This window comes from Urocitellus parryii, chromosome 13 (assembly GCF_045843805.1).
Source record: "Urocitellus parryii isolate mUroPar1 chromosome 13, mUroPar1.hap1, whole genome shotgun sequence".
NCBI classification, from domain to species: Eukaryota; Metazoa; Chordata; class Mammalia; order Rodentia; family Sciuridae; genus Urocitellus; species Urocitellus parryii.
In genome coordinates, this window is record NC_135543.1 from 26397310 (window position 1) to 26419816 (window position 22507).

A 22507-nucleotide genomic window follows, 5' to 3' on the forward strand; every position below is an offset into this window, starting at 1 on the left:
TGTGCCCGCACGCGTGCAGGAGCCCCCCACACACACACACACACAGGGCCACACACACAAACACACTCCCCCCGACCAGTCTCAATGGATGGCAAAACATAAGGCAATCAAGAAAGAAGATGTTTCGGAGAGATATCTCTGTGTCTGGAAAGGAGAAGGATGGAGGCTGTGCAAAGTACTGAGTTGTCAAGGGAAAGATCCAGCGGCTCCCGCCTATAATCCCAACAGCTCGGGAGGCTGAAGCAGGAGCAGGGCGAGATCCAGGCCAGCCTCTGGCAAAGCCAGGCTCTCATCCGCTCACCGAGACCCTGCCTCTCAATAGAAGCCAAAAGGGGCCTTCAGGTGGGGGGCGGGAGTGGGCGGGGGTCGCTCACCGGTCCAGTACCCCTTCGTTGGATCCCCCCAAAGGAACCAACCAAACCACCAGAAGCGCTGAATACCGTTCAGAAATGGGTTTTTGTATCCCACGGGCCGCCTGGTGCCTTGGGGCTCTTCAAACTCGCCCCCTCGGGCTGATAGTCAGGCCTTTGGAGCCAATGGCCACAAGTTCATTCCACGGAACCCCCGCCAGACTTCCTTTGGAGGTTCCTGCCAAGGAATCACCCTCGCCCTGTGGAGCTAAGCTTCCCCAATCCTCTTGGCTCTCCGGCCTCCATTCCTGGGCTCCCAACAGGACCTAGACTCCTCAGAGTCAGTTCCGGTTTCCCTGGCAAATCGCTGTCCTGGGACCCAGGGCCACAGAAGGGCGTGTCCCTGAAATTCAGTCTCCCCGTGCGCCCAAGAGGGAGAAGACTAGTCCGCGAGTCGGGTGGTACCGAGACCCAGGCTCTAGCCGGGGTGGCCGCTCCTGATTGGACCCAAGGTTCTGCCCACCCAATCCAGTGCATGGGTGGCGGGCGCAGAAGTGGATGGGAGCTGAGCTAGCGGGTGCTCCTGGAAAGAGACAGGTGGGCGGGGTCCTTGAGGGCGGGGCGGGGCGCACACTCGGGCAGGGGGGCGGAGCCAGGGGCTCTATAAAGCCCAGGTCGGCCTGCCTCTGCAGCCTCATTCCTTCTGGGACAGCGCCAGGCACAGGTGCTTCCAGCTGAGGCCCGGCGCCCTGAGGACCAGAAGCACACCCGCCCAGCGGCGCTCGGGGCAGCACCAGCGCGCCCGGAACAAGCGGCCAGCCGTTGCAGGGCCCCGATACCCGGCAGAGCGACAGCGGACCGAGTCCAGGGCCGAGGCCGAGCCGGCCACCCGGAGATGGCGTCCGAGGAGGTGCTGCTGCGAGCCGTTCGCAAGCTGCAGGGGCGCCTGGCCACCAGGACCCGCCCTGACAAGCTCCAGAAATACTTGCAGCAGCTCTCCGCCTTGCCCCTCACCGCACACATCCTGCAGGAGACAGGTGTCAGAAAGATGGTCAAGAGCTTGCGCCACCACGAGCTCCTTGGCGGCCCGGCCAGGGACTTGGCGGCCCGGTGGAAGAAGCTGGCTCTTCTGGAGGCCGACCCCGGGCGTGGTCCGCACGACTCCCAACTGGCAAAGGAAATCACGGACACGGGCTCCCGAGAAAACTCGAGAAAACTCGGCAGTCCATCCCGCCGGACCGGGCACGGACCCAAAAAGCACAGAGACCTGGAGAGGTCTCCCAGGCGTGAGAGGAGAGAAGACGGGAGCAAGAAGCGCCCCCGGCTGGCAGCGTTGCCTGCACCCTGGCGCTCTTGGGATGGCTGCCCTGCTCGGGCCTCCGGGGGGCCTACCGGTCCTCATCCGATGTGCGGGGACCACTCCGCTTCCCCGGAGGACACGGAGCCCTCCGCTCGTGGCCGCGTGCCTGTCGAAGGCCGGGATGGTCCTTTTCAGGCCACCACGGGACTCCCGCGAGCAAGTGCCCTGCATGGGCCCCGGGGGAAACACGACCTGCTGCCCAGAGCAAGAGAGACCGATGACCAACTCGAGGATCCCAACGGTAAGATGGAATCCATCTTCTCATTTGGACAGGAAAGGAGAAGGAGCTCATGGAGCCCCCAGACAGCGTGGGACCTGGCAGGAGGGACGGAGGGAGGGAGGTCGAGAGGAGCTAAAATGTGGATCCTTGCAGTCAATTCTTCTCTCCCAGTGACAGAAGGAGCCCTAGAAGGGAGAGAACCATCCATCCAAGACAGCAGTCCGGGTGGTTGGGTGGTTGGGTGGTTGGGTGCGGGGAGGGGAGGGGCAGGGGAGGCATCCCTTCCCCGGTGAATCCAGTACCATCCATCCTCTACCCAGAAAGTGAGCCCCCCAAGCCCGGCTCGGCTGCTGAAGAACAGGCAGAGCGCCTGCGGGCTGCGGGCTGCGGGCTGCGGGCTGCTGATTCTTGCTTTCACTGTGGTTGGTGCTGATACCCTTTCCGTTTTCGGTTTGTTTGTTTTTTAATTTTTGTTTCCGTTTTGTTTCCTCACCCCCCACCCCCCACAGACGGACAGCCAGAGGAGGAGTTCTCGGAGGCGCCCACCATGTCTTTCGAGGCGTACCTCACGTATGATGAGCGGCCTGGGAAGAAGAAGAAAAAGGCGAAGACTTCGGCCAAGGCACGGAAAGCAGAAGCTTCCAAGAGGTCGAGCCAACACCTGGACTCGGCGGAGAACTTTCCTCCTCTGGTGACTGCAAAGCAGTCGGCGGGGCCGCAGCCTGCCCAAGGCCAAGGCGGTGGGGCCAGGATGGAAGGGGTCTCCCGAGAAGCCGCTGCGGTGCTGCCTGGCACGCCGTCCCCCAGCCTGTGGGACCCACCCAGTCCCCCTCCTGATGAGGATGATGATGCGCCGATGAGCTTCTTTGCACCCCATGCAACAGCGCTCTCTTCACCTCAGAAAGAGGAAGAAGCTGGCTTCGCTGGAATGCGAACTAATTCCAGGACACCCGTGTTCTCTGGTGGCAAACGTGACCATCTCGCCCACACGACCTGGCTCCCACGGGGCAGCCAGGGAGTTGCAGACCAGGATTCCCTGTGGGAAGAGAGGGCGCTCCCGCATTCTCCTTTCGGGTCTGCTCTGGACAATTGCACACCCGAGCAGCTGTACCACGCGGAGAGATGCCACCAAGGGACCGCGGAAGAGTCAGATGGGCTCTGGAGACTGCACTGTGGCCAAGAATTTAAGGGAGAAACGCCTAAGGAGAACGAGTCCTGGAGGGAGATGTACCTGCGGCTTCAGGACGCCCGAGAGCAGCGACTGCGAGCACTCACCTCCCAAATACGATCCAGACATCCTCAAGAGCCCCGAGGCCGACAAACCAAGATGGTCTATTTCAAGTCACCCGGTGAGGTTCCAAGGAGGCACGGCCAGTTTGGGACACTAGCAGCGGCCGCCTCAGGAAGACCCAACTTCCAACCAGCCCAGGACCCCAGGGGAGGCAGAGACACGCCCTCCAGCACCAGCAGCAGCAGCAGCAGCAGCAGCAGCAGCAGCAGCAGCAGCAGCTGCAGAGGCATCAGAGGCAGCAGCTTGGATGCTACAAGTGAGACCGCAGCAGAGGCCTCTTGGAACCCTGTCAGAGCTCACCGCGGGGCACCAGTGGCCAACACCAGAAAAGCCAAGGCTAAGGACATCCCCCCACTCTTGGCCAAGACCCTTAAGGACTACAGGAGAGTCATCTCCCGAAGATGAACTCAGCCCTTGCCTTGGACATTTGCGATTTCCAAAGGAGGCTTCGATCTCTGCCAAACGTGGACTCTCTGCCCTGTGCTTTGCGCGTGTCCCTCGCGGGAGAGCTCGATGCCAGTTCACTGCCTTTGTTTCCTTTCTTGTCACCTGAGCCCCTCCTAAGCCCTGATGTTGTTTTCATGTAGAAATCCCCCTGATTGAATTTTAGACTAATAAAGGCCCGTCAAAGCTCTCAGTTGTCTATTTGGGAAGGACAGCGGGCTTTCTTACACATGGCCCCAGGAGCCACTAGTTCAAGGACTGGTGAATCTGACTAACTGTGAAAACAAACAAACAAACAAACAAACAAACAAACAACAACAACAATACCAAAATAAATAAATAAAGAGCAAGTTTTGGGGAGGGGAGGGTGGTAAAGCACCCTTCTGTTCAACACCCAGTACAAGGGGAAACAGCAGCAACAACCAAAGGCAAACGAGAGACCGAAATGAAAAGTACAACAAGAAGAAGAAGAAGAAATGAGGACGAGCCAATGGCGGTGATGCGCGCCAGTGACGCCAACGGTTCAGGAGGCTCACAAAGGCGCGCAGAGAGTTCAGAGCCAGCCTCAGCCACTTAGCGAGGACAGAGCAACTCGGTGAGACCCTGTCTCAAAGTAAAGTACAAAAAAAAAAAAAAAAAAAAAAAAAACCTGCTAATATAATATGCCTCAGGGGTTGAAAGCCCCCGCCCCCCTCAGTACAATGTCCGGTTATCTAATCCAGAAACAAAGAAAACCACACCCACCAACCCAACTCCCTCAAGAATAACCGCTGGCATTGGCATCAGAAACAGAGAAACAGACCAAGAGAACAGATCTGACAACCCAGAAACACTCCCCCAAGCCCATGGAAAAACGGCGGGAACACGGATCCAATAAGGGTCCTGGGATAAACCACAGGACCCTGACAAATAAGAATGCATGCTTTCCTTGTGTGTGTGTGTGTGTGTGTGTGTGCCCGCACGCGTGCAGGAGCCCCCCACACACACACACACACAGGGCCACACACACAAACACACTCCCCCCGACCAGTCTCAAATGGATGGCAAAACATAAGGCAATCAAGAAAGAAGATGTTTCGGAGAGATATCTCTGTGTCTGGAAAGGAGAAGGATGGAGGCTGTGCAAAGTACTGAGTTGTCAAGGGAAAGATCCAGCGGCTCCCGCCTATAATCCCAACAGCTCGGGAGGCTGAAGCAGGAGCAGGGCGAGATCCAGGCCAGCCTCTGGCAAAGCCAGGCTCTCATCCGCTCACCGAGACCCTGCCTCTCAATAGAAGCCAAAAGGGGCCTTCAGGTGGGGGGCGGGAGTGGGCGGGGGTCGCTCACCGGTCCAGTACCCCTTCGTTGGATCCCCCCAAAGGAACCAACCAAACCACCAGAAGCGCTGAATACCGTTCAGAAATGGGTTTTTGTATCCCACGGGCCGCCTGGTGCCTTGGGGCTCTTCAAACTCGCCCCCTCGGGCTGATAGTCAGGCCTTTGGAGCCAATGGCCACAAGTTCATTCCACGGAACCCCCGCCAGACTTCCTTTGGAGGTTCCTGCCAAGGAATCACCCTCGCCCTGTGGAGCTAAGCTTCCCCAATCCTCTTGGCTCTCCGGGCCTCCATTCCTGGGCTCCCAACAGGACCTAGACTCCTCAGAGTCAGTTCCGGTTTCCCTGGCAAATCGCTGTCCTGGGACCCAGGGCCACAGAAGGGCGTGTCCCTGAAATTCAGTCTCCCCGTGCGCCCAAGAGGGAGAAGACTAGTCCGCGAGTCGGGTGGTACCGAGACCCAGGCTCTAGCCGGGGTGGCCGCTCCTGATTGGACCCAGGTTCTGCCCACCCAATCCAGTGCATGGGTGGCGGGCGCAGAAGTGGATGGGAGCTGAGCTAGCGGGTGCTCCTGGAAAGAGACAGGTGGGCGGGGTCCTTGAGGGCGGGGCGTGGCGCACACTCGGGCAGGGGGGCGGAGCCAGGGGCTCTATAAAGCCCAGGTCGGCCTGCCTCTGCAGCCTCATTCCTTCTGGGACAGCGCCAGGCACAGGTGCTTCCAGCTGAGGCCCGGCGCCCTGAGGACCAGAAGCACACCCGCCCAGCGGCGCTCGGGGCAGCACCAGCGCGCCCGGAACAAGCGGCCAGCCGTTGCCAGGGCCCCGATACCCCGGCAGAGCGACAGCGGACCGAGTCCAGGGCCGAGGCCGAGCCGGCCACCCGAGATGGCGTCCGAGGAGGTGCTGCTGCGAGCCGTTCGCAAGCTGCAGGGGCGCCTGGCCACCAGGACCCGCCCTGACAAGCTCCAGAAATACTTGCAGCAGCTCTCCGCCTTGCCCCTCACCGCACACATCCTGCAGGAGACAGGTGTCAGAAAGATGGTCAAGAGCTTGCGCCACCACGAGCTCCTTGGCGGCCCGGCCAGGGACTTGGCGGCCCGGTGGAAGAAGCTGGCTCTTCTGGAGGCCGACCCCGGGCGTGGTCCGCACGACTCCCAACTGGCAAAGGAAATCACGGACACGGGCTCCCGAGAAAACTCGAGAAAACTCGGCAGTCCATCCCGCCGGACCGGGCACGGACCCAAAAAGCACAGAGACCTGGAGAGGTCTCCCAGGCGTGAGAGGAGAGAAGACGGGAGCAAGAAGCGCCCCCGGCTGGCAGCGTTGCCTGCACCCTGGCGCTCTTGGGATGGCTGCCCTGCTCGGGCCTCCGGGGGGCCTACCGGTCCTCATCCGATGTGCGGGGACCACTCCGCTTCCCCGGAGGACACGGAGCCCTCCGCTCGTGGCCGCGTGCCTGTCGAAGGCCGGGATGGTCCTTTTCAGGCCACCACGGGACTCCCGCGAGCAAGTGCCCTGCATGGGCCCCGGGGGAAACACGACCTGCTGCCCAGAGCAAGAGAGACCGATGACCAACTCGAGGATCCCAACGGTAAGATGGAATCCATCTTCTCATTTGGACAGGAAAGGAGAAGGAGCTCATGGAGCCCCCAGACAGCGTGGGACCTGGCAGGAGGGACGGAGGGAGGGAGGTCGAGAGGAGCTAAAATGTGGATCCTTGCAGTCAATTCTTCTCTCCCAGTGACAGAAGGAGCCCTAGAAGGGAGAGAACCATCCATCCAAGACAGCAGTCCGGGTGGTTGGGTGGTTGGGTGGTTGGGTGCGGGGAGGGGAGGGGCAGGGGAGGCATCCCTTCCCCGGTGAATCCAGTACCATCCATCCTCTACCCAGAAAGTGAGCCCCCCAAGCCCGGCTCGGCTGCTGAAGAACAGGCAGAGCGCCTGCGGGCTGCGGGCTGCGGGCTGCGGGCTGCTGATTCTTGCTTTCACTGTGGTTGGTGCTGATACCCTTTCCGTTTTCGGTTTGTTTGTTTTTTAATTTTTGTTTCCGTTTTGTTTCCTCACCCCCCACCCCCCACAGACGGACAGCCAGAGGAGGAGTTCTCGGAGGCGCCCACCATGTCTTTCGAGGCGTACCTCACGTATGATGAGCGGCCTGGGAAGAAGAAGAAAAAGGCGAAGACTTCGGCCAAGGCACGGAAAGCAGAAGCTTCCAAGAGGTCGAGCCAACACCTGGACTCGGCGGAGAACTTTCCTCCTCTGGTGACTGCAAAGCAGTCGGCGGGGCCGCAGCCTGCCCAAGGCCAAGGCGGTGGGGCCAGGATGGAAGGGGTCTCCCGAGAAGCCGCTGCGGTGCTGCCTGGCACGCCGTCCCCCAGCCTGTGGGACCCACCCAGTCCCCCTCCTGATGAGGATGATGATGCGCCGATGAGCTTCTTTGCACCCCATGCAACAGCGCTCTCTTCACCTCAGAAAGAGGAAGAAGCTGGCTTCGCTGGAATGCGAACTAATTCCAGGACACCCGTGTTCTCTGGTGGCAAACGTGACCATCTCGCCCACACGACCTGGCTCCCACGGGGCAGCCAGGGAGTTGCAGACCAGGATTCCCTGTGGGAAGAGAGGGCGCTCCCGCATTCTCCTTTCGGGTCTGCTCTGGACAATTGCACACCCGAGCAGCTGTACCACGCGGAGAGATGCCACCAAGGGACCGCGGAAGAGTCAGATGGGCTCTGGAGACTGCACTGTGGCCAAGAATTTAAGGGAGAAACGCCTAAGGAGAACGAGTCCTGGAGGGAGATGTACCTGCGGCTTCAGGACGCCCGAGAGCAGCGACTGCGAGCACTCACCTCCCAAATACGATCCAGACATCCTCAAGAGCCCCGAGGCCGACAAACCAAGATGGTCTATTTCAAGTCACCCGGTGAGGTTCCAAGGAGGCACGGCCAGTTTGGGACACTAGCAGCGGCCGCCTCAGGAAGACCCAACTTCCAACCAGCCCAGGACCCCAGGGGAGGCAGAGACACGCCCTCCAGCACCAGCAGCAGCAGCAGCAGCAGCAGCAGCAGCAGCAGCAGCAGCTGCAGAGGCATCAGAGGCAGCAGCTTGGATGCTACAAGTGAGACCGCAGCAGAGGCCTCTTGGAACCCTGTCAGAGCTCACCGCGGGGCACCAGTGGCCAACACCAGAAAAGCCAAGGCTAAGGACATCCCCCCACTCTTGGCCAAGACCCTTAAGGACTACAGGAGAGTCATCTCCCGAAGATGAACTCAGCCCTTGCCTTGGACATTTGCGATTTCCAAAGGAGGCTTCGATCTCTGCCAAACGTGGACTCTCTGCCCTGTGCTTTGCGCGTGTCCCTCGCGGGAGAGCTCGATGCCAGTTCACTGCCTTTGTTTCCTTTCTTGTCACCTGAGCCCCTCCTAAGCCCTGATGTTGTTTTCATGTAGAAATCCCCCTGATTGAATTTTAGACTAATAAAGGCCCGTCAAAGCTCTCAGTTGTCTATTTGGGAAGGACAGCGGGCTTTCTTACACATGGCCCCAGGAGCCACTAGTTCAAGGACTGGTGAATCTGACTAACTGTGAAAACAAACAAACAAACAAACAAACAAACAAACAACAACAACAATACCAAAATAAATAAATAAAGAGCAAGTTTTGGGGAGGGGAGGGTGGTAAAGCACCCTTCTGTTCAACACCCAGTACAAGGGGAAACAGCAGCAACAACCAAAGGCAAACGAGAGACCGAAATGAAAAGTACAACAAGAAGAAGAAGAAGAAATGAGGACGAGCCAATGGCGGTGATGCGCGCCAGTGACGCCAACGGTTCAGGAGGCTCACAAAGGCGCGCAGAGAGTTCAGAGCCAGCCTCAGCCACTTAGCGAGGACAGAGCAACTCGGTGAGACCCTGTCTCAAAGTAAAGTACAAAAAAAAAAAAAAAAAAAAACCTGCTAATATAATATGCCTCAGGGGTTGAAAGCCCCCGCCCCCCTCAGTACAATGTCCGGTTATCTAATCCAGAAACAAAGAAAACCACACCCACCAACCCAACTCCCTCAAGAATAACCGCTGGCATTGGCATCAGAAACAGAGAAACAGACCAAGAGAACAGATCTGACAACCCAGAAACACTCCCCCAAGCCCATGGAAAAACGGCGGGAACACGGATCCAATAAGGGTCCTGGGATAAACCACAGGACCCTGACAAATAAGAATGCATGCTTTCCTTGTGTGTGTGTGTGTGTGTGTGTGTGTGCCCGCACGCGTGCAGGAGCCCCCCACACACACACACACACAGGGCCACACACACAAACACACTCCCCCCGACCAGTCTCAAATGGATGGCAAAACATAAGGCAATCAAGAAAGAAGATGTTTCGGAGAGATATCTCTGTGTCTGGAAAGGAGAAGGATGGAGGCTGTGCAAAGTACTGAGTTGTCAAGGGAAAGATCCAGCGGCTCCCGCCTATAATCCCAACAGCTCGGGAGGCTGAAGCAGGAGCAGGGCGAGATCCAGGCCAGCCTCTGGCAAAGCCAGGCTCTCATCCGCTCACCGAGACCCTGCCTCTCAATAGAAGCCAAAAGGGGCCTTCAGGTGGGGGGCGGGAGTGGGCGGGGGTCGCTCACCGGTCCAGTACCCCTTCGTTGGATCCCCCCAAAGGAACCAACCAAACCACCAGAAGCGCTGAATACCGTTCAGAAATGGGTTTTTGTATCCCACGGGCCGCCTGGTGCCTTGGGGCTCTTCAAACTCGCCCCCTCGGGCTGATAGTCAGGCCTTTGGAGCCAATGGCCACAAGTTCATTCCACGGAACCCCCGCCAGACTTCCTTTGGAGGTTCCTGCCAAGGAATCACCCTCGCCCTGTGGAGCTAAGCTTCCCCAATCCTCTTGGCTCTCCGGGCCTCCATTCCTGGGCTCCCAACAGGACCTAGACTCCTCAGAGTCAGTTCCGGTTTCCCTGGCAAATCGCTGTCCTGGGACCCAGGGCCACAGAAGGGCGTGTCCCTGAAATTCAGTCTCCCCGTGCGCCCAAGAGGGAGAAGACTAGTCCGCGAGTCGGGTGGTACCGAGACCCAGGCTCTAGCCGGGGTGGCCGCTCCTGATTGGACCCAGGTTCTGCCCACCCAATCCAGTGCATGGGTGGCGGGCGCAGAAGTGGATGGGAGCTGAGCTAGCGGGTGCTCCTGGAAAGAGACAGGTGGGCGGGGTCCTTGAGGGCGGGGCGTGGCGCACACTCGGGCAGGGGGGCGGAGCCAGGGGCTCTATAAAGCCCAGGTCGGCCTGCCTCTGCAGCCTCATTCCTTCTGGGACAGCGCCAGGCACAGGTGCTTCCAGCTGAGGCCCGGCGCCCTGAGGACCAGAAGCACACCCGCCCAGCGGCGCTCGGGGCAGCACCAGCGCGCCCGGAACAAGCGGCCAGCCGTTGCCAGGGCCCCGATACCCCGGCAGAGCGACAGCGGACCGAGTCCAGGGCCGAGGCCGAGCCGGCCACCCGAGATGGCGTCCGAGGAGGTGCTGCTGCGAGCCGTTCGCAAGCTGCAGGGGCGCCTGGCCACCAGGACCCGCCCTGACAAGCTCCAGAAATACTTGCAGCAGCTCTCCGCCTTGCCCCTCACCGCACACATCCTGCAGGAGACAGGTGTCAGAAAGATGGTCAAGAGCTTGCGCCACCACGAGCTCCTTGGCGGCCCGGCCAGGGACTTGGCGGCCCGGTGGAAGAAGCTGGCTCTTCTGGAGGCCGACCCCGGGCGTGGTCCGCACGACTCCCAACTGGCAAAGGAAATCACGGACACGGGCTCCCGAGAAAACTCGAGAAAACTCGGCAGTCCATCCCGCCGGACCGGGCACGGACCCAAAAAGCACAGAGACCTGGAGAGGTCTCCCAGGCGTGAGAGGAGAGAAGACGGGAGCAAGAAGCGCCCCCGGCTGGCAGCGTTGCCTGCACCCTGGCGCTCTTGGGATGGCTGCCCTGCTCGGGCCTCCGGGGGGCCTACCGGTCCTCATCCGATGTGCGGGGACCACTCCGCTTCCCCGGAGGACACGGAGCCCTCCGCTCGTGGCCGCGTGCCTGTCGAAGGCCGGGATGGTCCTTTTCAGGCCACCACGGGACTCCCGCGAGCAAGTGCCCTGCATGGGCCCCGGGGGAAACACGACCTGCTGCCCAGAGCAAGAGAGACCGATGACCAACTCGAGGATCCCAACGGTAAGATGGAATCCATCTTCTCATTTGGACAGGAAAGGAGAAGGAGCTCATGGAGCCCCCAGACAGCGTGGGACCTGGCAGGAGGGACGGAGGGAGGGAGGTCGAGAGGAGCTAAAATGTGGATCCTTGCAGTCAATTCTTCTCTCCCAGTGACAGAAGGAGCCCTAGAAGGGAGAGAACCATCCATCCAAGACAGCAGTCCGGGTGGTTGGGTGGTTGGGTGGTTGGGTGCGGGGAGGGGAGGGGCAGGGGAGGCATCCCTTCCCCGGTGAATCCAGTACCATCCATCCTCTACCCAGAAAGTGAGCCCCCCAAGCCCGGCTCGGCTGCTGAAGAACAGGCAGAGCGCCTGCGGGCTGCGGGCTGCGGGCTGCGGGCTGCTGATTCTTGCTTTCACTGTGGTTGGTGCTGATACCCTTTCCGTTTTCGGTTTGTTTGTTTTTTAATTTTTGTTTCCGTTTTGTTTCCTCACCCCCCACCCCCCACAGACGGACAGCCAGAGGAGGAGTTCTCGGAGGCGCCCACCATGTCTTTCGAGGCGTACCTCACGTATGATGAGCGGCCTGGGAAGAAGAAGAAAAAGGCGAAGACTTCGGCCAAGGCACGGAAAGCAGAAGCTTCCAAGAGGTCGAGCCAACACCTGGACTCGGCGGAGAACTTTCCTCCTCTGGTGACTGCAAAGCAGTCGGCGGGGCCGCAGCCTGCCCAAGGCCAAGGCGGTGGGGCCAGGATGGAAGGGGTCTCCCGAGAAGCCGCTGCGGTGCTGCCTGGCACGCCGTCCCCCAGCCTGTGGGACCCACCCAGTCCCCCTCCTGATGAGGATGATGATGCGCCGATGAGCTTCTTTGCACCCCATGCAACAGCGCTCTCTTCACCTCAGAAAGAGGAAGAAGCTGGCTTCGCTGGAATGCGAACTAATTCCAGGACACCCGTGTTCTCTGGTGGCAAACGTGACCATCTCGCCCACACGACCTGGCTCCCACGGGGCAGCCAGGGAGTTGCAGACCAGGATTCCCTGTGGGAAGAGAGGGCGCTCCCGCATTCTCCTTTCGGGTCTGCTCTGGACAATTGCACACCCGAGCAGCTGTACCACGCGGAGAGATGCCACCAAGGGACCGCGGAAGAGTCAGATGGGCTCTGGAGACTGCACTGTGGCCAAGAATTTAAGGGAGAAACGCCTAAGGAGAACGAGTCCTGGAGGGAGATGTACCTGCGGCTTCAGGACGCCCGAGAGCAGCGACTGCGAGCACTCACCTCCCAAATACGATCCAGACATCCTCAAGAGCCCCGAGGCCGACAAACCAAGATGGTCTATTTCAAGTCACCCGGTGAGGTTCCAAGGAGGCACGGCCAGTTTGGGACACTAGCAGCGGCCGCCTCAGGAAGACCCAACTTCCAACCAGCCCAGGACCCCAGGGGAGGCAGAGACACGCCCTCCAGCACCAGCAGCAGCAGCAGCAGCAGCAGCAGCAGCAGCAGCAGCTGCAGAGGCATCAGAGGCAGCAGCTTGGATGCTACAAGTGAGACCGCAGCAGAGGCCTCTTGGAACCCTGTCAGAGCTCACCGCGGGGCACCAGTGGCCAACACCAGAAAAGCCAAGGCTAAGGACATCCCCCCACTCTTGGCCAAGACCCTTAAGGACTACAGGAGAGTCATCTCCCGAAGATGAACTCAGCCCTTGCCTTGGACATTTGCGATTTCCAAAGGAGGCTTCGATCTCTGCCAAACGTGGACTCTCTGCCCTGTGCTTTGCGCGTGTCCCTCGCGGGAGAGCTCGATGCCAGTTCACTGCCTTTGTTTCCTTTCTTGTCACCTGAGCCCCTCCTAAGCCCTGATGTTGTTTTCATGTAGAAATCCCCCTGATTGAATTTTAGACTAATAAAGGCCCGTCAAAGCTCTCAGTTGTCTATTTGGGAAGGACAGCGGGCTTTCTTACACATGGCCCCAGGAGCCACTAGTTCAAGGACTGGTGAATCTGACTAACTGTGAAAACAAACAAACAAACAAACAAACAAACAAACAACAACAACAATACCAAAATAAATAAATAAAGAGCAAGTTTTGGGGAGGGGAGGGTGGTAAAGCACCCTTCTGTTCAACACCCAGTACAAGGGGAAACAGCAGCAACAACCAAAGGCAAACGAGAGACCGAAATGAAAAGTACAACAAGAAGAAGAAGAAGAAATGAGGACGAGCCAATGGCGGTGATGCGCGCCAGTGACGCCAACGGTTCAGGAGGCTCACAAAGGCGCGCAGAGAGTTCAGAGCCAGCCTCAGCCACTTAGCGAGGACAGAGCAACTCGGTGAGACCCTGTCTCAAAGTAAAGTACAAAAAAAAAAAAAAAAAAAAAAAAAACCTGCTAATATAATATGCCTCAGGGGTTGAAAGCCCCCGCCCCCCTCAGTACAATGTCCGGTTATCTAATCCAGAAACAAAGAAAACCACACCCACCAACCCAACTCCCTCAAGAATAACCGCTGGCATTGGCATCAGAAACAGAGAAACAGACCAAGAGAACAGATCTGACAACCCAGAAACACTCCCCCAAGCCCATGGAAAAACGGCGGGAACACGGATCCAATAAGGGTCCTGGGATAAACCACAGGACCCTGACAAATAAGAATGCATGCTTTCCTTGTGTGTGTGTGTGTGTGTGTGTGTGCCCGCACGCGTGCAGGAGCCCCCCACACACACACACACACAGGGCCACACACACAAACACACTCCCCCCGACCAGTCTCAAATGGATGGCAAAACATAAGGCAATCAAGAAAGAAGATGTTTCGGAGAGATATCTCTGTGTCTGGAAAGGAGAAGGATGGAGGCTGTGCAAAGTACTGAGTTGTCAAGGGAAAGATCCAGCGGCTCCCGCCTATAATCCCAACAGCTCGGGAGGCTGAAGCAGGAGCAGGGCGAGATCCAGGCCAGCCTCTGGCAAAGCCAGGCTCTCATCCGCTCACCGAGACCCTGCCTCTCAATAGAAGCCAAAAGGGGCCTTCAGGTGGGGGGCGGGAGTGGGCGGGGGTCGCTCACCGGTCCAGTACCCCTTCGTTGGATCCCCCCAAAGGAACCAACCAAACCACCAGAAGCGCTGAATACCGTTCAGAAATGGGTTTTTGTATCCCACGGGCCGCCTGGTGCCTTGGGGCTCTTCAAACTCGCCCCCTCGGGCTGATAGTCAGGCCTTTGGAGCCAATGGCCACAAGTTCATTCCACGGAACCCCCGCCAGACTTCCTTTGGAGGTTCCTGCCAAGGAATCACCCTCGCCCTGTGGAGCTAAGCTTCCCCAATCCTCTTGGCTCTCCGGGCCTCCATTCCTGGGCTCCCAACAGGACCTAGACTCCTCAGAGTCAGTTCCGGTTTCCCTGGCAAATCGCTGTCCTGGGACCCAGGGCCACAGAAGGGCGTGTCCCTGAAATTCAGTCTCCCCGTGCGCCCAAGAGGGAGAAGACTAGTCCGCGAGTCGGGTGGTACCGAGACCCAGGCTCTAGCCGGGGTGGCCGCTCCTGATTGGACCCAGGTTCTGCCCACCCAATCCAGTGCATGGGTGGCGGGCGCAGAAGTGGATGGGAGCTGAGCTAGCGGGTGCTCCTGGAAAGAGACAGGTGGGCGGGGTCCTTGAGGGCGGGGCGTGGCGCACACTCGGGCAGGGGGGCGGAGCCAGGGGCTCTATAAAGCCCAGGTCGGCCTGCCTCTGCAGCCTCATTCCTTCTGGGACAGCGCCAGGCACAGGTGCTTCCAGCTGAGGCCCGGCGCCCTGAGGACCAGAAGCACACCCGCCCAGCGGCGCTCGGGGCAGCACCAGCGCGCCCGGAACAAGCGGCCAGCCGTTGCCAGGGCCCCGATACCCCGGCAGAGCGACAGCGGACCGAGTCCAGGGCCGAGGCCGAGCCGGCCACCCGAGATGGCGTCCGAGGAGGTGCTGCTGCGAGCCGTTCGCAAGCTGCAGGGGCGCCTGGCCACCAGGACCCGCCCTGACAAGCTCCAGAAATACTTGCAGCAGCTCTCCGCCTTGCCCCTCACCGCACACATCCTGCAGGAGACAGGTGTCAGAAAGATGGTCAAGAGCTTGCGCCACCACGAGCTCCTTGGCGGCCCGGCCAGGGACTTGGCGGCCCGGTGGAAGAAGCTGGCTCTTCTGGAGGCCGACCCCGGGCGTGGTCCGCACGACTCCCAACTGGCAAAGGAAATCACGGACACGGGCTCCCGAGAAAACTCGAGAAAACTCGGCAGTCCATCCCGCCGGACCGGGCACGGACCCAAAAAGCACAGAGACCTGGAGAGGTCTCCCAGGCGTGAGAGGAGAGAAGACGGGAGCAAGAAGCGCCCCCGGCTGGCAGCGTTGCCTGCACCCTGGCGCTCTTGGGATGGCTGCCCTGCTCGGGCCTCCGGGGGGCCTACCGGTCCTCATCCGATGTGCGGGGACCACTCCGCTTCCCCGGAGGACACGGAGCCCTCCGCTCGTGGCCGCGTGCCTGTCGAAGGCCGGGATGGTCCTTTTCAGGCCACCACGGGACTCCCGCGAGCAAGTGCCCTGCATGGGCCCCGGGGGAAACACGACCTGCTGCCCAGAGCAAGAGAGACCGATGACCAACTCGAGGATCCCAACGGTAAGATGGAATCCATCTTCTCATTTGGACAGGAAAGGAGAAGGAGCTCATGGAGCCCCCAGACAGCGTGGGACCTGGCAGGAGGGACGGAGGGAGGGAGGTCGAGAGGAGCTAAAATGTGGATCCTTGCAGTCAATTCTTCTCTCCCAGTGACAGAAGGAGCCCTAGAAGGGAGAGAACCATCCATCCAAGACAGCAGTCCGGGTGGTTGGGTGGTTGGGTGGTTGGGTGCGGGGAGGGGAGGGGCAGGGGAGGCATCCCTTCCCCGGTGAATCCAGTACCATCCATCCTCTACCCAGAAAGTGAGCCCCCCAAGCCCGGCTCGGCTGCTGAAGAACAGGCAGAGCGCCTGCGGGCTGCGGGCTGCGGGCTGCGGGCTGCTGATTCTTGCTTTCACTGTGGTTGGTGCTGATACCCTTTCCGTTTTCGGTTTGTTTGTTTTTTAATTTTTGTTTCCGTTTTGTTTCCTCACCCCCCACCCCCCACAGACGGACAGCCAGAGGAGGAGTTCTCGGAGGCGCCCACCATGTCTTTCGAGGCGTACCTCACGTATGATGAGCGGCCTGGGAAGAAGAAGAAAAAGGCGAAGACTTCGGCCAAGGCACGGAAAGCAGAAGCTTCCAAGAGGTCGAGCCAACACCTGGACTCGGCGGAGAACTTTCCTCCTCTGGTGACTGCAAAGCAGTCGGCGGGGCCGCAGCCTGCCCAAGGCCAAGGCGGTGGGGCCAGGATGGAAGGGGTCTCCCGAGAAGCCGCTGCGGTGCTGCCTGGCACGCCGTCCCCCAGCCTGTGGGACCCACCCAGTCCCCCTCCTGATGAGGATGATGATGCGCCGATGAGCTTCTTTGCACCCCATGCAACAGCGCTCTCTTCACCTCAGAAAGAGGAAGAAGCTGGCTTCGCTGGAATGCGAACTAATTCCAGGACACCCGTGTTCTCTGGTGGCAAACGTGACCATCTCGCCCACACGACCTGGCTCCCACGGGGCAGCCAGGGAGTTGCAGACCAGGATTCCCTGTGGGAAGAGAGGGCGCTCCCGCATTCTCCTTTTGGGTCTGCTCTGGACAATTGCACACCCGAGCAGCTGTACCACGCGGAGAGATGCCACCAAGGGACCGCGGAAGAGTCAGATGGGCTCTGGAGACTGCACTGTGGCCAAGAATTTAAGGGAGAAACGCCTAAGGAGAACGAGTCCTGGAGGGAGATGTACCTGCGGCTTCAGGACGCCCGAGAGCAGCGACTGCGAGCACTCACCTCCCAAATACGATCCAGACATCCTCAAGAGCCCCGAGGCCGACAAACCAAGATGGTCTATTTCAAGTCACCCGGTGAGGTTCCAAGGAGGCACGGCCAGTTTGGGACACTAGCAGCGGCCGCCTCAGGAAGACCCAACTTCCAACCAGCCCAGGACCCCAGGGGAGGCAGAGACACGCCCTCCAGCACCAGCAGCAGCAGCAGCAGCAGCAGCAGCAGCAGCAGCAGCAGCAGCTGCAGAGGCATCAGAGGCAGCAGCTTGGATGCTACAAGTGAGACCGCAGCAGAGGCCTCTTGGAACCCTGTCAGAGCTCACCGCGGGGCACCAGTGGCCAACACCAGAAAAGCCAAGGCTAAGGACATCCCCCCACTCTTGGCCAAGACCCTTAAGGACTACAGGAGAGTCATCTCCCGAAGATGAACTCAGCCCTTGCCTTGGACATTTGCGATTTCCAAAGGAGGCTTCGATCTCTGCCAAACGTGGACTCTCTGCCCTGTGCTTTGCGCGTGTCCCTCGCGGGAGAGCTCGATGCCAGTTCACTGCCTTTGTTTCCTTTCTTGTCACCTGAGCCCCTCCTAAGCCCTGATGTTGTTTTCATGTAGAAATCCCCCTGATTGAATTTTAGACTAATAAAGGCCCGTCAAAGCTCTCAGTTGTCTATTTGGGAAGGACAGCGGGCTTTCTTACACATGGCCCCAGGAGCCACTAGTTCAAGGACTGGTGAATCTGACTAACTGTGAAAACAAACAAACAAACAAACAAACAAACAAACAACAACAACAATACCAAAATAAATAAATAAAGAGCAAGTTTTGGGGAGGGGAGGGTGGTAAAGCACCCTTCTGTTCAACACCCAGTACAAGGGGAAACAGCAGCAACAACCAAAGGCAAACGAGAGACCGAAATGAAAAGTACAACAAGAAGAAGAAGAAGAAATGAGGACGAGCCAATGGCGGTGATGCGAGCCAGTGACGCCAACGGTTCAGGAGGCTCACAAAGGCGCGCAGAGAGTTCAGAGCCAGCCTCAGCCACTTAGCGAGGACAGAGCAACTCGGTGAGACCCTGTCTCAAAGTAAAGTACAAAAAAAAAAAAAAAAAAAAAAAACCTGCTAATATAATATGCCTCAGGGGTTGAAAGCCCCCGCCCCCCTCAGTACAATGTCCGGTTATCTAATCCAGAAACAAAGAAAACCACACCCACCAACCCAACTCCCTCAAGAATAACCGCTGGCATTGGCATCAGAAACAGAGAAACAGACCAAGAGAACAGATCTGACAACCCAGAAACACTCCCCCAAGCCCATGGAAAAACGGCGGGAACACGGATCCAATAAGGGTCCTGGGATAAACCACAGGACCCTGACAAATAAGAATGCATGCTTTCCTTGTGTGTGTGTGTGTGTGTGTGTGTGTGCCCGCACGCGTGCAGGAGCCCCCCACACACACACACACACAGGGCCACACACACAAACACACTCCCCCCGACCAGTCTCAAATGGATGGCAAAACATAAGGCAATCAAGAAAGAAGATGTTTCGGAGAGATATCTCTGTGTCTGGAAAGGAGAAGGATGGAGGCTGTGCAAAGTACTGAGTTGTCAAGGGAAAGATCCAGCGGCTCCCGCCTATAATCCCAACAGCTCGGGAGGCTGAAGCAGGAGCAGGGCGAGATCCAGGCCAGCCTCTGGCAAAGCCAGGCTCTCATCCGCTCACCGAGACCCTGCCTCTCAATAGAAGCCAAAAGGGGCCTTCAGGTGGGGGGCGGGAGTGGGCGGGGGTCGCTCACCGGTCCAGTACCCCTTCGTTGGATCCCCCCAAAGGAACCAACCAAACCACCAGAAGCGCTGAATACCGTTCAGAAATGGGTTTTTGTATCCCACGGGCCGCCTGGTGCCTTGGGGCTCTTCAAACTCGCCCCCTCGGGCTGATAGTCAGGCCTTTGGAGCCAATGGCCACAAGTTCATTCCACGGAACCCCCGCCAGACTTCCTTTGGAGGTTCCTGCCAAGGAATCACCCTCGCCCTGTGGAGCTAAGCTTCCCCAATCCTCTTGGCTCTCCGGGCCTCCATTCCTGGGCTCCCAACAGGACCTAGACTCCTCAGAGTCAGTTCCGGTTTCCCTGGCAAATCGCTGTCCTGGGACCCAGGGCCACAGAAGGGCGTGTCCCTGAAATTCAGTCTCCCCGTGCGCCCAAGAGGGAGAAGACTAGTCCGCGAGTCGGGTGGTACCGAGACCCAGGCTCTAGCCGGGGTGGCCGCTCCTGATTGGACCCAGGTTCTGCCCACCCAATCCAGTGCATGGGTGGCGGGCGCAGAAGTGGATGGGAGCTGAGCTAGCGGGTGCTCCTGGAAAGAGACAGGTGGGCGGGGTCCTTGAGGGCGGGGCGTGGCGCACACTCGGGCAGGGGGGCGGAGCCAGGGGCTCTATAAAGCCCAGGTCGGCCTGCCTCTGCAGCCTCATTCCTTCTGGGACAGCGCCAGGCACAGGTGCTTCCAGCTGAGGCCCGGCGCCCTGAGGACCAGAAGCACACCCGCCCAGCGGCGCTCGGGGCAGCACCAGCGCGCCCGGAACAAGCGGCCAGCCGTTGCCAGGGCCCCGATACCCCGGCAGAGCGACAGCGGACCGAGTCCAGGGCCGAGGCCGAGCCGGCCACCCGAGATGGCGTCCGAGGAGGTGCTGCTGCGAGCCGTTCGCAAGCTGCAGGGGCGCCTGGCCACCAGGACCCGCCCTGACAAGCTCCAGAAATACTTGCAGCAGCTCTCCGCCTTGCCCCTCACCGCACACATCCTGCAGGAGACAGGTGTCAGAAAGATGGTCAAGAGCTTGCGCCACCACGAGCTCCTTGGCGGCCCGGCCAGGGACTTGGCGGCCCGGTGGAAGAAGCTGGCTCTTCTGGAGGCCGACCCCGGGCGTGGTCCGCACGACTCCCAACTGGCAAAGGAAATCACGGACACGGGCTCCCGAGAAAACTCGAGAAAACTCGGCAGTCCATCCCGCCGGACCGGGCACGGACCCAAAAAGCACAGAGACCTGGAGAGGTCTCCCAGGCGTGAGAGGAGAGAAGACGGGAGCAAGAAGCGCCCCCGGCTGGCAGCGTTGCCTGCACCCTGGCGCTCTTGGGATGGCTGCCCTGCTCGGGCCTCCGGGGGGCCTACCGGTCCTCATCCGATGTGCGGGGACCACTCCGCTTCCCCGGAGGACACGGAGCCCTCCGCTCGTGGCCGCGTGCCTGTCGAAGGCCGGGATGGTCCTTTTCAGGCCACCACGGGACTCCCGCGAGCAAGTGCCCTGCATGGGCCCCGGGGGAAACACGACCTGCTGCCCAGAGCAAGAGAGACCGATGACCAACTCGAGGATCCCAACGGTAAGATGGAATCCATCTTCTCATTTGGACAGGAAAGGAGAAGGAGCTCATGGAGCCCCCAGACAGCGTGGGACCTGGCAGGAGGGACGGAGGGAGGGAGGTCGAGAGGAGCTAAAATGTGGATCCTTGCAGTCAATTCTTCTCTCCCAGTGACAGAAGGAGCCCTAGAAGGGAGAGAACCATCCATCCAAGACAGCAGTCCGGGTGGTTGGGTGGTTGGGTGGTTGGGTGCGGGGAGGGGAGGGGCAGGGGAGGCATCCCTTCCCCGGTGAATCCAGTACCATCCATCCTCTACCCAGAAAGTGAGCCCCCCAAGCCCGGCTCGGCTGCTGAAGAACAGGCAGAGCGCCTGCGGGCTGCGGGCTGCGGGCTGCGGGCTGCTGATTCTTGCTTTCACTGTGGTTGGTGCTGATACCCTTTCCGTTTTCGGTTTGTTTGTTTTTTAATTTTTGTTTCCGTTTTGTTTCCTCACCCCCCACCCCCCACAGACGGACAGCCAGAGGAGGAGTTCTCGGAGGCGCCCACCATGTCTTTCGAGGCGTACCTCACGTATGATGAGCGGCCTGGGAAGAAGAAGAAAAAGGCGAAGACTTCGGCCAAGGCACGGAAAGCAGAAGCTTCCAAGAGGTCGAGCCAACACCTGGACTCGGCGGAGAACTTTCCTCCTCTGGTGACTGCAAAGCAGTCGGCGGGGCCGCAGCCTGCCCAAGGCCAAGGCGGTGGGGCCAGGATGGAAGGGGTCTCCCGAGAAGCCGCTGCGGTGCTGCCTGGCACGCCGTCCCCCAGCCTGTGGGACCCACCCAGTCCCCCTCCTGATGAGGATGATGATGCGCCGATGAGCTTCTTTGCACCCCATGCAACAGCGCTCTCTTCACCTCAGAAAGAGGAAGAAGCTGGCTTCGCTGGAATGCGAACTAATTCCAGGACACCCGTGTTCTCTGGTGGCAAACGTGACCATCTCGCCCACACGACCTGGCTCCCACGGGGCAGCCAGGGAGTTGCAGACCAGGATTCCCTGTGGGAAGAGAGGGCGCTCCCGCATTCTCCTTTCGGGTCTGCTCTGGACAATTGCACACCCGAGCAGCTGTACCACGCGGAGAGATGCCACCAAGGGACCGCGGAAGAGTCAGATGGGCTCTGGAGACTGCACTGTGGCCAAGAATTTAAGGGAGAAACGCCTAAGGAGAACGAGTCCTGGAGGGAGATGTACCTGCGGCTTCAGGACGCCCGAGAGCAGCGACTGCGAGCACTCACCTCCCAAATACGATCCAGACATCCTCAAGAGCCCCGAGGCCGACAAACCAAGATGGTCTATTTCAAGTCACCCGGTGAGGTTCCAAGGAGGCACGGCCAGTTTGGGACACTAGCAGCGGCCGCCTCAGGAAGACCCAACTTCCAACCAGCCCAGGACCCCAGGGGAGGCAGAGACACGCCCTCCAGCACCAGCAGCAGCAGCAGCAGCAGCAGCAGCAGCAGCAGCAGCAGCAGCTGCAGAGGCATCAGAGGCAGCAGCTTGGATGCTACAAGTGAGACCGCAGCAGAGGCCTCTTGGAACCCTGTCAGAGCTCACCGCGGGGCACCAGTGGCCAACACCAGAAAAGCCAAGGCTAAGGACATCCCCCCACTCTTGGCCAAGACCCTTAAGGACTACAGGAGAGTCATCTCCCGAAGATGAACTCAGCCCTTGCCTTGGACATTTGCGATTTCCAAAGGAGGCTTCGATCTCTGCCAAACGTGGACTCTCTGCCCTGTGCTTTGCGCGTGTCCCTCGCGGGAGAGCTCGATGCCAGTTCACTGCCTTTGTTTCCTTTCTTGTCACCTGAGCCCCTCCTAAGCCCTGATGTTGTTTTCATGTAGAAATCCCCCTGATTGAATTTTAGACTAATAAAGGCCCGTCAAAGCTCTCAGTTGTCTATTTGGGAAGGACAGCGGGCTTTCTTACACATGGCCCCAGGAGCCACTAGTTCAAGGACTGGTGAATCTGACTAACTGTGAAAACAAACAAACAAACAAACAAACAAACAAACAACAACAACAATACCAAAATAAATAAATAAAGAGCAAGTTTTGGGGAGGGGAGGGTGGTAAAGCACCCT

At 59.3% G+C, this 22507-nt stretch overlaps 4 protein-coding genes across 4 annotated transcripts; all 4 read left to right on the forward strand.

Annotated features, from left to right (window-relative positions):
- The first annotated feature begins 5863 nt into the window (after positions 1–5863).
- On the forward strand, positions 5864–8241 carry LOC144249949 (elongin-A-like). Its single transcript, XM_077792186.1, has 4 exons — positions 5864–6569; positions 6869–6970; positions 7058–7897; positions 8150–8241. The coding sequence occupies exons 1-4, from the start codon at positions 5864–5866 to the stop codon at positions 8239–8241; spliced, it is 1740 nt and encodes a 579-aa protein (XP_077648312.1).
- A 2234-nt stretch (positions 8242–10475) lies between these two features.
- On the forward strand, positions 10476–12850 carry LOC144249950 (elongin-A-like). The gene is made up of 4 exons (XM_077792187.1): positions 10476–11181; positions 11481–11582; positions 11670–12509; positions 12759–12850. The coding sequence occupies exons 1-4, from the start codon at positions 10476–10478 to the stop codon at positions 12848–12850; spliced, it is 1740 nt and encodes a 579-aa protein (XP_077648313.1).
- Positions 12851–15087: 2237 nt separating this feature from the next.
- On the forward strand, positions 15088–17468 carry LOC144249951 (elongin-A-like). Its single transcript, XM_077792188.1, has 4 exons — positions 15088–15793; positions 16093–16194; positions 16282–17121; positions 17377–17468. The coding sequence occupies exons 1-4, from the start codon at positions 15088–15090 to the stop codon at positions 17466–17468; spliced, it is 1740 nt and encodes a 579-aa protein (XP_077648314.1).
- A 2237-nt stretch (positions 17469–19705) lies between these two features.
- LOC144249952 (elongin-A-like) lies at positions 19706–22086 on the forward strand. The gene is made up of 4 exons (XM_077792189.1): positions 19706–20411; positions 20711–20812; positions 20900–21739; positions 21995–22086. Exons 1-4 carry the CDS (start codon positions 19706–19708, stop codon positions 22084–22086), a joined length of 1740 nt encoding a protein of 579 aa, XP_077648315.1.
- Positions 22087–22507: the final 421 nt, after the last annotated feature.

Coding starts and splice junctions, on each gene's coding strand:
- LOC144249949 (XM_077792186.1), top strand. CDS start 5,864: ATGGCGTCCGAGGAGGTGCTGCTGCGAGCCGTTCGCAAGCTGCAGGGG. Junction 6,570..6,868: donor CCAACTCGAGGATCCCAACG/GTAAGATGGAAT, acceptor TCCTCTACCCAG/AAAGTGAGCCCCCCAAGCCC. Junction 6,971..7,057: donor TGATTCTTGCTTTCACTGTG/GTTGGTGCTGAT, acceptor CACCCCCCACAG/ACGGACAGCCAGAGGAGGAG.
- LOC144249950 (XM_077792187.1), top strand. CDS start 10,476: ATGGCGTCCGAGGAGGTGCTGCTGCGAGCCGTTCGCAAGCTGCAGGGG. Junction 11,583..11,669: donor TGATTCTTGCTTTCACTGTG/GTTGGTGCTGAT, acceptor CACCCCCCACAG/ACGGACAGCCAGAGGAGGAG. Junction 12,510..12,758: donor GGTCTATTTCAAGTCACCCG/GTGAGGTTCCAA, acceptor GCGGGGCACCAG/TGGCCAACACCAGAAAAGCC.
- LOC144249951 (XM_077792188.1), top strand. CDS start 15,088: ATGGCGTCCGAGGAGGTGCTGCTGCGAGCCGTTCGCAAGCTGCAGGGG. Junction 16,195..16,281: donor TGATTCTTGCTTTCACTGTG/GTTGGTGCTGAT, acceptor CACCCCCCACAG/ACGGACAGCCAGAGGAGGAG. Junction 17,122..17,376: donor GGTCTATTTCAAGTCACCCG/GTGAGGTTCCAA, acceptor GCGGGGCACCAG/TGGCCAACACCAGAAAAGCC.
- LOC144249952 (XM_077792189.1), top strand. CDS start 19,706: ATGGCGTCCGAGGAGGTGCTGCTGCGAGCCGTTCGCAAGCTGCAGGGG. Junction 20,412..20,710: donor CCAACTCGAGGATCCCAACG/GTAAGATGGAAT, acceptor TCCTCTACCCAG/AAAGTGAGCCCCCCAAGCCC. Junction 20,813..20,899: donor TGATTCTTGCTTTCACTGTG/GTTGGTGCTGAT, acceptor CACCCCCCACAG/ACGGACAGCCAGAGGAGGAG.